The 13,768-nt window shown below is 49.2% G+C and overlaps 1 protein-coding gene across 8 annotated transcripts in view; it reads right to left on the reverse strand.

Moving 5' to 3' along the window:
• The window catches only part of MYO18B (myosin XVIIIB), a 256,252-nt gene that overhangs the window by 146,605 nt on the left and 95,879 nt on the right, over positions 1 to 13,768 (reverse strand). For all 8 annotated transcript variants that reach the window (XR_014506212.1, XR_014506213.1, XR_014506214.1 and 5 more), the window contains 3 exons: positions 12,531 to 12,678; positions 11,539 to 11,698; positions 88 to 271 (listed from right to left, as the gene is read on the reverse strand). Coding sequence is in view for 5 of the 8 variants with exons in the window: in XM_083418972.1 (XP_083275098.1) it covers positions 88 to 271; positions 11,539 to 11,698; positions 12,531 to 12,678 (492 nt within the window). In the remaining 3 variants the exon portion in view is untranslated. The remainder of the gene's footprint in view (positions 1 to 87; positions 272 to 11,538; positions 11,699 to 12,530; positions 12,679 to 13,768) is intronic.

Consider the following 13,768-nt stretch of genomic DNA (forward strand, 5'->3'; position numbering starts at 1 on the left):
TAACTGAATAACTTAAAGCAAAACTGGATTTGATGCATAAAAAAGTCCTGGGCCCCTCTGCCAGTTCTAGGCAACCCTTTCGCTCACCAGCTGAAGCTTGATCTGAGCACACACAGACTTCTTCTTCACAGCTGCAAAGCTGCTAGTGAAAGTCTTCCTCACACAGCCAACTCGCTGCAGTGCTTGCTGGGAGTTCCCCTCCAGCCCCGCAACAGACCGGCATATCAGGGGCACTTTGGACCGCAACAGAAATAGTTTCTTCAGAGGGGCTCTGTGGAGAGGGAAATGCATCACCCAACCTTAAGAGCTGCCCTTGTATGATATAAGATGGGCCTTGGTTAGTGTGTGTAAGGGAGGGAGGGAGATCCTTGTGCATCTCCAAAATAGGGTTGCAAGGTCAGAAGCATCCCAGAGCCTGAGATTTCAGGGCCCAAACCTGAGACCAAGGGGCAGCCCCTAGCAATGTCACAAGAGTGATGTCATTATACATGACCCATTAATCATTTAAGAAGACCGTCCAGGAGTTGCTGTGGGCAGGAGAGGCAGCAGGGCTCAGCTCCTGCTGCTCCTCTCCACATGCCCCACTCACTTAGAATCATAGAATTGTAGAGTTGGAAGAGATTCCAAGGGTCATCTGGTCCAACCCCCTGGAATGCAGGAACTCAGCTAAAGCACCCCAGACACTTGGCCATCCAGCCTCTGCTTAAAAACCTCCATTGCCCATTCCACTGTCAAACAGCTCTTACCATCAGAAGGTTTACCGTATTTTTCGCTCTATAGGTCTCACCTTTTTTTAGAGGGGGAGAACAAGAAAAAAAATCTCCCCCTCTCTGCCCAGCGCAGAAGATGCCGTTCAAGGTGCCTTCAGTCGCCTTCAGGTGGCTACCTTGGAAGCCTGGAGAGCGAGAGGGGTCGGTGCACACCAGGCTTCAGTGAAGGCAACCCAAAGCCTCTGGAGCGCGGCGGGAGTTCCCGCTGCACTCTGGGGGCTTCAGGTTCCTTTCGACCTGCTCTTTGGGGCTGGTGGGGAACCCCGCCGCCAGCCCCAAAGAGCAGGTCGGGGAGCAGCGGAAAGGCGCACAGGCAGAAGAGGCTTCTGCCATAGCCGCGCAACCTCTCCAGCTGGGAGAGGCTGCGTGGGGCTAAAGAGGAAGTCAACCATAAATGAAATTTAACTTAACTGGGACTTCCGGGCTGAGCGCCATCGATCATGGCTGCCTTCCTCTGATCTACGGAGGGAGAGCTCCGAGAAAGACGGGGTTTTTGCCGCTATGGCGACGCGGTAACCCCATGAAACCGTAGGTGGAGGAAGCCTACGGCAGTGGGACTCGGCAGGCACCTTTAACGCGACTCCAGAACGTCTCTGGAGCTAAGAAAAAGGCTCCGGAGACCGGTGGGGGGGGTCAGCACGGTGCTGAGAGTCAACTGCTACTTTCTCGGAAGCGACGTCGCACTGCTGGGATCGGAGAGCATTCAGCTTCTTCTTGAGACAATTTGGATTACAAAAAAGAAGTACCCGTGAGTAGGGGAGATATAAAAATTTAAAGAAGTTAAGCTTCTGAATTCGGAAACGGTTTGGGACTTTAAATTTCTTTGAAAAGATTCGGAATTGAAGCGGAAAGGCTTAAACAGGAAGTCAGCCTTCCGCCAGTAAATAGAAGAAAGTAAAGACTGTGTTTGCTAATACATGGGAAAAGGGATTAAAAATAACTAATCTGAAGTCTTTGGAAAGAGTAGTCCCCCCTCGGGAGGAAGGGAAGGAGGGGGAAAACTTTAAAGGACTTTTTACTCCCTCTGAAAAAGAGTTTCCAAGCATCGGAATCACCGCTTAGACTCCTAGGTCCTGAGCTGTCAAAACTGAAAGTAAGCCTCAGAAAGAGATCACGGACAGCTTTTAAAGGAAAATATAGCTATAACAGGACTAAATTTGCTACAGTTTGAATTTGTATCTTAAAATATTGAAACAATATTGCTATAAAGTTCGAAGTAAAAGCTGGAAGATACTTTATTTCCTCGGACTCTTTGACTGTGGGGTCCCCCTGGTGGGCATGGACATTGTTACAAAGTAAGCAAAGTTTCTTAGTAACTTTCCACTGTTTTGACTTCGGAACTGAAAACAAGTTGCAGCTGCAGCCTGACCTTGAGATAACAGGATATCTTATGGCAGACAGAAAAGGGAGAACAGAACAATACCAGGAGAAAACTACCAGATCAGGCAAATCTTTTCTCCCAGGAAGAAGAGGATCTTTAGACCCAACAGGAGGTGCCTCTGCACAACCAAAAGGAAGAGGGATGCCAACAACAGAAGAGTTGATAAGCGCAGGATTTGCAAGACTACAAGGTTCAATAGATAAATTGACGGAAGAAGTTGCAGAAACGAAAAAAGAGGTGGCAGAAACGAAAAAACAAGTGGCAGAAACAAACAAAGGGGTAGCAGAGGCATCCTCTAAAATAGATCAAAACACCGCAAGTATTAAACAGAATATGGATTCGATTAGACAGCTGTTGGAGGAGTCCGTTAAAACAAGAAAGATTGCAGAAGAAGCTAGAGAAGCTGTTGCTGCTACGGAGGAGAAATTACCACCGATGAATAGACAACTTGAGGACCATAGAGCAAGATTTTCTATGATCGAATTAAAAGATAAACAAACCAATCTTAGAATCAGAGGTGTGCCAGAAATTGAGAAAGAGAGTCTATGGGACCTTCTTACACAAGAGTTTGAAAAATCTTGGGATTTGAACCCGGAAAAAGAGGAATTCAAAATATTAAGCGCTTTTCAACTGGGAAAAACAAACAAAAGGATTAATATCAGAGACTGCTTGGTTACTTTAAGATCTAAAGAAGAAAGGGATAAGATTCTGGGACTACATTTTCAAAAACCATTGGAAATTTCCCAGTCAAGAGCTGAAATTTTCAAGGACATTCCGAAACACCTTCTTGACCTCAGATCTAGATACAAGGACTTAGTCACTCAGTTGAGGAACAACAACATTATATTTAGGTGGGAATTTCCTGAAGGGCTCTCTTTCAGTTTTAAAGGAAGAAAAATAAAAGTAAAATCAGTGGAAGATAAAAACAGCTTTTTGGACGCCTACGGGGAAGACCTACAGAAAGGAACTGTGGACCTACTAGAGGAAAGAAGGAAGAACGCTGTAGAAGCAATATTGAATCTGAACCTGGATAAAAAGACACCACCGGGACCGGAAGAGGAGAAAACGTTGGGCGCGTCTGGAGGATTACTATAGAAAAAATACATCATGTCTCTGCAACTTTTGAGTTGGAACTGTAATGGTCTAAATTCGGTTCGAAGGAGGAAATCAGTAATGATTAAGTGGGCACAAGATGTTGGTCATAATATAATGCTAGCTGACTGGGAACGGTTATGGACCACTGGTATGAAATTTACGGCATGTAATGCCTTAAGAGAGAATATTATGAAAATGATATACAGATGGTACATGACACCAGTCAAGCTAGCAAAAATCTATCACTTGCCCGATAACAAATGTTGGAAATGCAAAGAAACTGAAGGTACATTCTTTCACCTTTGGTGGACGTGCCCAAGGATTAAGACCTTCTGGGAGATGATTTACAATGAACTGAAAAAAGTGTTTAAATACACATTTCTGAAGAAACCAGAAGCCTTTCTCCTGGGCATGGTCAACCAACACGTCCATGTGAAGGACAGGACATTCTTTATGTACGCTACAACAGCAGCAAGAATACTCATCGCACAGTATTGGAAGGCACAATAATTACCCACGCTGGAAGAATGGCAGATGAAAGTTATTGACTACATGGAATCAGCAGAAATGACTGGCAGAATCAGAGATCAGGGAGAAGAGACGGTGAAGGAAGACTGGAGGAAGTTTAAAGACTATTTACAGAAACACTATAAGATAATGAATGTTTGATGACACCAGATTGAATCTAAAAGACTATTAGTATAAAAATTAAAAGATTAAGAAAGATTAATAAGTTTTAAGATATATGGAAATGTAACTATATTAAGACACTAAGATTATGAGGAATTTAAAATATGACAGAGGGAAGGAATTTGCTGACAGAATATAAGATCTGGAATACAGAGAGGGAAGGTCTGGGGAAGTCGCAGAAACAAGTTAATGTAAAGAATATAAAGAGACAATGATTGTTTTTAATATTTTTTATTTCTTTTTCTTTTTAATATCTTTTGTTGTATGGTGTTTACATGTTGTTGTATTGTTCTTGTTGTATTGTTGGTTTATCTGTATTGTGTTCTTTTTGTTGTCCATTTATTGTAAAGCCTAATAATATATATATATATATATATATATATATATATATATATATATATATATGAAATTTAACTTAACCATTAACATCCTTAGATCTTCACCTTATGGAATTAATATTCCTAGCTGGTTCCCAGCCAACCATAAATGTACATTTTTAAGCCTCTTCTTCTTCTTCTTCTTCTTCTTCTTCTTCTTCTTCTTCCTCTTCCTCTTCCTCCTCCTCCTTTTTTGGGATTAATGGGAGGAGGACCAGGGGCCACAGGCTGCCTTCTGAAAGCGAATCACTTTCCCCTCCAATCATGGAGCTTTCAAATCCCCAGGGGATGTTCCAATTCCAATTAAAGTTCTATTGTTCATTAAGGGAAGGAAGGCAACCAGTGCAGAGAAAGGGGAGAAAGTGCTAAATGGGCAGAGATGCAGAACTAATTTTGCAGATATTAATTAAATTAAATTTTAAAATGTTCTAAGCTGTTTGGCTGAGGTGTCCTCGTCCTACCCACCACTCTCCAAAAATTAGGTGACTCTGCCTCTGCCTCAGTTTACCTTGCAAAGGTGCTTCTTCTCCCTCTGGTGCAACATCACCTCCCCCATTTTTCCTGACTGCTCCCTTAGAGATGGGATTCTCTGTGGCCTCCTGAGGAGACCTGCATTGGCTTCCAGTACATTTCCAAGCACAATTCAAAGTGTTGGTGCTGACCTTTAAAGCCCTAAACGGCCTCGGCCCAGTATACCTGAAGGAGTGTGTCAGGGAACTGCCATCGGAGCGGGAGGTGGAGAGGAGGCTCCAGGACGATGGTGGAGAGGGTCCCAGTAGGGGGAGAGGTAGCCCATCCGCTGGGGAAGGAAATCAGCATAACACCAGTGGAGAAGGGGGGCAGATGGGGGAATCGGAGATGTGGTTCCAGGACTCTTCGCAGGAGACCAGCGGAGAGGGCACAAGTACTCCGTTGCCCACACCCACTCTGCGCAGAAAACTTCCGCGCAGGCAAAGGGGGAGGAGACTGGGCGTCAAACAGCTTCTATGCTAGAAGAGGTTTAAGAAACGCCCACTGACGGATTCTGCCAGCGACTGAGGCAGCCACGGAACTTTAGGCTGTCCAGACAGAAAGGGTTCAACCAGGCAACCTAGCCAGGAGTAACGGCAACTTACGCACGAGCAACCCCTAGAACCATTACAGCAATCCGTCAGTCCCTTACGTTGCTTGTGCGCAGCTTTCTAGAAGCAGCAACATGAGCCATACCAGGGGAGCCGGAGAGAAGGAGGAGCAAGCAGCTGGAGGGCAAAGTCTGGTAGAGAGAAACCGAGACTTGGAACAGCATGTAGCTCTCCTAACGGCGCAGCTGGATGAAAGGCGGGCTCAGGATGCACAGGTCAGACCCACCCCCATCACAAGGAAAGTACCGGGGCTGGTACATAAGTTTGGGGGGGAACCCCAGGACTACAATGCATTCTGAACGGAAATAGAGTAAGCTTTGGAACTGCAGCATGATGACTTTGAGGACGATGGAGAAAGGGTAGCCTATGTGGTGGGGCATCTGCAGGGAGGGGCACGTGAATGGATCAGGCCCCTCATGGCGACACGGAATGCTGCCTTGAAGGACCTTAAGAAATTCTTCCAGGCAATGGATGTGATGTATTCCAGTGAAGTGGCACAAAGCGTGACTCGACGAGTATTGATGGGGTGCAAGCAGGGGAGCCAATCAGTTAGAGAATACTGGTCACGCTTTGCCATGTTGATCCACTGGCTCGGGTGGGATTTGGACTCTGAACCGGTGCAAATGCTGTTCGAGGAGGGGTTGTCCCCTGCTGTGAAGGACGAACTGTCCCGCGCACCCCGCCCACAGTCGATGGATCAGCTGACCAAGGTTGTGCTTGCGATTGGAGTACGACAGGAAGCGCGCGCTCAGGAGAAACGCGAGGGAAAAGGGGAACGTTGCCTTGACTACAGCATTCCTGAAATACCAAAACAGCTTTCCCAGGCGCCTGAACCAATGGAAGTAGATGGTGCGCGCGCCAGCTGGGTTTCAAAGTCCAGTGAAGGTCGCAAGAGGGAGGGGAAGGATTGGAAAACAACCAAGAAGTGCTTCCTCTGCCAACGGCCAGGACATTTTGCCTGGGTCTGCCCTCAAAAGAAGGCCTGGCAAGGGATGGTGGGGGCTGCCGGCGGGGAGGACATGAGGGAGCAAGAACAGGCACAGGGAAACGAGAACGCCTGGCTGCCAACCAAGGGGGTCAGCAGCCAGGCCAGCAACCAATAAAAGCGCCCCAGCCTGATTGCCCCAGAGCAGCTATAGCCATAGAAGTGGTGCTAGAACTCCCGAATGGGCACCCAGTCAAGGTTGAGGGGCTGCTGGACTCAGGCAGCTCCTGTAATTTCTTCAGCAGGGACTTCGCTCTGGAGCACCAACTCCACCTACTACCCTTGGATTTTCCCTTGCAAGTGACCACCATAGATGGCAGGGAACTTCTGGGAGGGGAAATGACACACCAGACCCCGCCAATGCGAATGAGGGTTTCCAGGCACACTGAGACCATTGCCTTTCACGTGGCCACACTGGCAGGACCTCCAATAATATTGGGGATGAGCTGGCTGGCATTGCATGATCCAGTAGTGTCATGGCATCAGCGGTCAGTCACCTTTGGATGAGCTTACTGCTTGGAGCACTGTCTGGGGAGGGAAACCCCAAGAATGACTGTGGCCAGGGTGGCTGAGCTGGCAGTGGGAACAAAAGGGGAGGTGCCAACACAATATGCTGACCTAGAGGAAGTCTTCAGTGAGAAGGAGGCAGACAAACTACCTCCTCATCGGCCCTTTGACTGCCAAATCAACTTGCTCCCAGGGGCTCAACTACCAATGGGTAAGTTGTCTGACAAGGAGATGCAGGAGTTGCGGCAGTTTATCGACAAGAATCTGAAGAGAGGGTTCATAAGGGAATCAAAGGCGGTGGGGGGCAGTCCGGTATTCTTTGTGGACGAAAAGGAGACTAACCAGCCCAGGTTGGTCGTAGATTATAGGGCCTTGAACATGGTTTCAGAACCAGTGACCTTCCCAATGCCAAGGATTGATGACATTTTAACACAGGTGAGGCAGGGAAAATTTTTTACCAAGCTGGATCTCAGGGGAGCGTACAATTTGATTAGAATAAGGGAGGGGGACGAATGGAAAACCACCATGTTCACCCCCCTGGGGGCGTTTGAGTTCTTAATCATGCCATTTGGATTACAATCAGGCTCCGCCTGCTTTCAAGCTTTCATGCAGCACGTGTTGGGGCCCCTGCTGTACAAGAACTGCGTAGCCTTTTTGGACGACGTCTTAATCTATTCGGACAATGAGGAGCAACATGTCAGAGACGTCAGGGAAGTGCTAAAGAGACTGCATAAGCACCAGCTGTGGGTCAAGCTGGAAAAATGCCAATTTCACGCCAGAGAGGTCGAATTTCTGGGGTACAAGTTGTCTGACAAGGGCCTAGCTATGGACCCGAGCAAGGTGCAGGCAGTGTTGGAGTGGAAGGCACCCAAGACCAGGAAGGACGTGCAGAGGTTCCTAGGGTTCAGCAACTTCTACAGGAAGTTCATCAAGAACTTCGCCCACTTGACAGCGCCCATCACAGATTGTCTCAGCAGCAAGAAAAAGTTTGCTTGGACAGAAAGTGCCCAGCAGTCCTTTAAAAGGCTGAAGAAGGCATTCGCTTCGGAGGAGCAGCTCCTGCATGTTGATCTGAAGAAGCCCATGAGGCTGGAGACCGACGCGTCCGACCGAGCCATTGGGGCTGTGCTTCTTTTGCAGGCAGGAGCCGAGCAGGGCTGGAGGCCGTGTGCCTTTTTCTCGAGGAAGCTGAGCAAGTCGGAGCAAAACTATACCGTGTATGATCGTGAACTGCTTGCGATCTATGCGGCGTTTCGCCGATGGAGACATCTGTTAATAGGGGCGCAACACAAGATTCAGGTTTGTACTGATCACAAGAACTTAGAATACTGGAGGACCGCGCGAGTACTCAACCAGAGACGGATTCGATGGGCACAGGAGTTCTCCAAGTTTTCCTGCGAGATCCGATACATACCGGGAGAAGAAAACGTAAGAGCAGATGTGCTCTCCCGGAAGCCGGAGTACATGGAAGGAGAGGGACCGCCGGAGATATGACACGTGATCCCCGAGGACCGATGGGTGTGGGGGGGAGCGTTGGTTGGTAAACGAGAACTGGGGGAGCTTACTAGAAATGACGAGTTTGCTCAGACTAAAATCAGAGAACTCCGAGATGGAAGGGAAAGCCATGGAGGGTTTGAGGAAAAGGAAGGGCTGCTGTACTACAAAGGGGCGCTGTATGTACCAGGGGAGACCTTGAGGGGAAGGGTACTCAAACAACTCCACGACAACCCTACGGCGGGCCACTTTGGACAACACAAAACCATGCTACTCTTCACCAGGCAATTCTGGTGGCCAAGGGTAAGGGAAGACGTACGAGAATATGTACAGGGGTGCGACCGCTGCCAAAGGGCCAAGGGGGAGAGGACGGCCCCCGCAGGGTTACTGGAACCCTTACGCACGCCGGGAAAACCCTGGGAGGTGGTGTCCATTGATTTTATGACAGATTTGCCCAAGTCGAGGGGGAAAACAGCAGTCATGGTAGTAGTCGATCTACTGACAAAGATGTGCCATTGCTCACATGCGGTGACGGCAGAGGAAACAGCCAGGTTGTTTGTGGAGCACATCTTCAGGCTGCATGGGATTCCCTCGAGAGTCATCTCAGATCGCGGGAAACAATTTACTTCCCGGTTCTGGAGGAAGCTCATGAGCTTGCTGCAGGTTGAGGTGGGCTTCTCGACGGCACGACACCCGGAAACCAACGGTCAAGCAGAAAGAGCGAACAGTATACTCCAGCAATACCTACGCTGCTACGTCGGCGAGAGACAGAACGATTGGGTAGAGAAACTAGCGCTGGCTGAGTTTGCGTACAGGAACGCTGAACATGTATCCACGGGAATGAGCCCGTTCATGGCCAATTATGGGTGTCACCCCAGGGCCTTCCCGGGGAGGGGGGAGGAAGGATGGAGTGTACCTGCGGCAGAGCAGTTTGTGGAAGAAATGGAGGCCTTGCACCAGCAACTCAGGTGGAACTTGGAGCAGGCCAAGGAAGTTTACAAGAGGCAAGCCGACAAGCACCGTCGGGAGGGGGAGGCCATACGGGGGGGGGGGAGACCGGGTGTGGTTGTCAACCCAAGGGTTACCCTTAAAAGGAGGGTGCAAGAAGTTGCAACCAAGGAGGCTGGGACCTTTTGAGGTAACACAGCAGGTGAACCCGGTGGCATTCAAGCTCAAACTGCCTAACAACATGAAGATACATCCGGTGTTCCATAGGTCCCTACTCTCACCGTACAGGGAGGGGCGGGAATTTCCGGAGCGGGAGGGAGGAGTCACCACCCACCCGCATGTAGAGGAGAGGGAACACCACAACCAAGCTACGGAAATACTCGATTCAAGGTGGCAAGGGCGCCAGGTGGAGTACTTGGTAGCTTGGGAAGGAGAACCCAAGTCAGAAAACACGTGGGTCCCTGCTGAGGCGGTCTAGTGGAAGAATTCCACAGCCTGTTCCCAAGGAAACCCAAACCACTAGTGAGATTCTGGGAGGAGGAGTTTGGTACCACAGACGACGAAGAGGACTTTGTGGGTTTTCCTGCCTCCGAAGAGGAGGGAGAGGAGGTGTCCAAGGAAGAAGAAGCAGACTGGGAGGCTCACCCTACGGGAAGGTATCGGAGCGGGTGGGAAGCGGGTTTTGAATCCTCGGAGGATGACAACAGCTCCTTCAGGGGATTCCGCGCATCGTCGGCCGAGGATAGGGACGAGATTGTGTCAGAAGGTCAGGCCGGGGGGTGGAGGGGGTCCTGGGGGGGGGGAGGTGGATGTCAGGGAACTGCCATCGGAGCGGGAGGCAGAGAGGAGGCTCCAGGACGATGGTGGAGAGGGTCCCAGTAGGGGGAGAGGTAGCCCAGAGGTACCCCAGGTACTGGGGAAGGAAATCAGCGTAACACCAGTGGAGAAGGGGGGCAGATGGGGGAATCGGAGAGGTGGCTCCAGGACTCTTCGCAGGAGACCAGCGGAGAGGGCACGAGTACTCCGTTGCCCACACCCACTCTGAGCAGAAAACTTCCGCGCAGGCAAAGGGGGAGGAGACTGGGCGTCAAACAGCTTCTATGCTGGAAGAGGTTTAAGAAACGCCCACTGACAGATTCTGCCAGTGACTGAGGCAGCCACGGAACTTTAGGCTGTCCAGACAGAAAGGGTTCAACCAGGCAACCTAGCCAGGAGTAACGGCAACTTACGCACGAGCAACCCCTAGAACCATTACAGAGTGCCTCCACCCCCATTGTTCTATCCGGACACTGAGGTCCAGCTCCAAGGGCCTTCTGGCAGTTCCCTCGCTGCGAGAAGCGAAGTTACAGGGAATAAGGCAGAGGGCCTTCTCGGTGGTGGCGCCCGCCCTGTGGAACACCCTCCCATCAGATGTCAAGGAAATAAGCAACTATCCTACTTTTAAAAGACATCTGAAGGCAGCCCTGTTTAGGGAAGTTTTTAACATTCAATGCTGTATTGTGTTTTTAATATTCAACTGGGAGCCACCCAGAGTGGCTGTGGAAACCCAGGCAGATGGGTGGGGTATAAATAATAAATTATTATTATTATATTATTATTATTACTTGTAAATAAAATACTATTTTTTCTGCTTGCTTTTACCAAGTCATTCATATAATTTAACAAAAAACTCGGGTCTTGTGGGATTGCATCTCCTAATATATTTTCCACTTGGTACTTAAATTAAATTCCAATACCTTTTTTGCTAGTTAACAACCCCACCACATGTGATAGCAATCTCCCTCTTGCTCTGGGGCATTTCCAACACATAGCTGAATAAGTTCCACTTATTTATGAATCATGGTGATGGGAGACTGCCATGTCATCATGACTTAATAGCAGTTTCCACTTGTGTTTCTGTCCATGTGTGGGCCTTCAATTCTCCCCGATGCTGATCCCTTTTAAAACCAGCCATCAGCACACCACTGGGCATTGAATTTAATCAATTAATTCTGAAGCACAATATGAACAACTGCATCTCCTCCCTCTTAGCTTTATTGGGTGAGGAGTTCAAATTCCAATATCAAGTGATAAATAAATTGCATGAAATAAAACTAAACAGATAAACTTCCCCCAGGACCTGAGGTTGGTGCTGCCTCTGGCATGGAATTCTGCATGCAGAAGAACTTACATTTTCGACTCCTGCAGGACTTGGATGGCATTCTGCACTGAGAGGTTCCACTTGGCTTTGTTCACCCAGCCAGTGGCATCATAGCGGACGGGGTCTTGGCCGAGCTGGTGGGCGATCTCGAACTGCAGGGCCTGCTCACACTTGCGCAGGGATCCCTGTCCTGCAGTGAAGAGACAACGACGAAATAGGAGAGGGTTACTTAAGTGAGAGGAAAGGGAATGAGCAAATGGCAGGTGCAGGCCAGGGGAGGGGTAAAAGGACTTTCCAAGGAATGGCAAGGGAAATCTCCAAAATGGTGTGAATGAGTGACCTGGGTGAAATCTTGCCTTGCACCACTTGGGAGCTCTCAGCAAGGGTTAGAATCCACACAGGGAGCCCCATTGTCCCTTAAAACATGAAAGGTCATTTCTGAAAAGGTCAACTAAAATGATTGAGGGGGTAGAGCAACTCCCCTATGAAGAAAGGTTGCAGTGTTCGGAACATTTTAGCTTCGAGAAAAGGGGAGAAAAAAGTAACATGATAGAAGTGTATAACATTATGCCTGGCAAGCAGAAAGTGGATACAGAAAAGCTTTCCACCCTCTCTCTAGAAATCAAGGACACCCAACAAAGCTGAATGCTGGAAGATTCAGGACACATAAAACAGGCCTCTGGTCTCCTTGGGTGTAGCAGCAGAGGTGGTGAATGGAGGACAAAGGGCACTTCACCAAGTCCAGCTTTGAAAGGCCTTGACCCCACCCTCCCATGAGTCTTGACTGACAGGCGGTTGTATCCAGCCAATCATGTGACCAGGACGACGCCCTGATGCCAATAGGTGGGAGATGGGCAACCCAAGGGTCAATGGGCCAGCGACAGTCCCATTTGCAGACAGTGGAGCCTTGGATGGAGGCTGAGCAGTCTTAAAGAGCCAGGCTGTGGACAGACCTGTACCAACCCAGCCACATAATGTCCCCAAGCCCATGTCAACAGGAGCTGAGGGCCCCTCCATTTTACCTTCATTGATCGGACCCTCCTTCACAAAGTAAGAGCACAGACGGTTGAGCGCAGTGCTGTCACTGGAGCCTTGGATCAAGGCCTCCTCATCCAGAATCCAGAACAGGCCCTTGGGGTCTTCTACCTGGCCCCCAGGGGTGGCATGGACCTAGAGGGGCAGGAGAAACAGACCAGCTATTGTAAATAGGGTCAGGGAATATTGCTGAGGTCACTGGACTTCCCCTGGCGCCCATGAAGCACCTGAAGCTCTTTCCAGCTTCTGATTTCAGTTCTATGTGCTTTTCACAGCTCAGGTGAGCATTGAAACAGATAGCAGAGCATCCATGAAGGTTGGAAGGAAAGGGATCTGGGAGAAAGAAAGTGGGGTGACTGGAAGGGAGAAAGTGGGGTGCTGAAGGCATGGGGGAGGGTAGCACTGCCAGAGAGAGAGAGAGAGAGAGAGAGAGAAGCTTTGTGCCCCGACACATACAAATGAAATCTAGTAAGCCTTGCAAGTGCATAGTCTGTGTCAGGGAACTGCCATCAGTGCCGGAGGGAGAGAGCAAAAGCCAGAGGGATTATAGAGAGCCTCCAGGGATCGGGAGAAGCAGCTCATCTTCTGGGGAAGAGAATAAACGCAGCTCCAGTGGAGAGGGGGTGCAGGAGTCGGAAGCAGCGAGGCGGTCTCATGACTCCTTGCCTGGGACAAGCGGGGAGGGAAGGGTTCCTCCGCTGCCCATGCCCTCTCTGTGCAGAAGGCTTTCGCGCAGAGAGGGAAGGCGAAGACTGGGCGTGAAGGAGCTTCTTTGCTGGAGGAAGTTTAAGAAACGCCCACTCACGGATTCTGCCAGCAATTGAGTCAGCCACGGGTGAGTGGCGTCCAGACAGATAAAGTTTACATTAGCAGCCAGCCAGGGAGAGATTTGCCTGCTTGCGCACGAGCAACCCCTTGGAAACCTAACAGTCTGTTTACAAATCTCTGGCACCCAACTGTCACAAAATCACAGATCACAACTGTCACTGCTGATAGAATCATAAAAATCATCCAGCCTTGCCATGGTTCAAAAATATGGATCTGAGACATGGAACCTTCTGGATCTTCATAATATTTTTTTTAAAAAAAACCAAAGGATTCCCTCCAAATCCCTACTAAATCATAGGTCACCTCTATGCATGTCCACAGATGTGTCCTGTGATTTGTTGGAAAGCTTGCTGTGAATGTGATCCTATGTAAAAATCATGAAAATCCTCACTATTCT

This window comes from Podarcis tiliguerta (genome assembly GCF_965153285.1).
Source record: "Podarcis tiliguerta genome assembly, chromosome: 16".
NCBI lineage: Eukaryota > Metazoa > Chordata > Lepidosauria > Squamata > Lacertidae > Podarcis > Podarcis tiliguerta.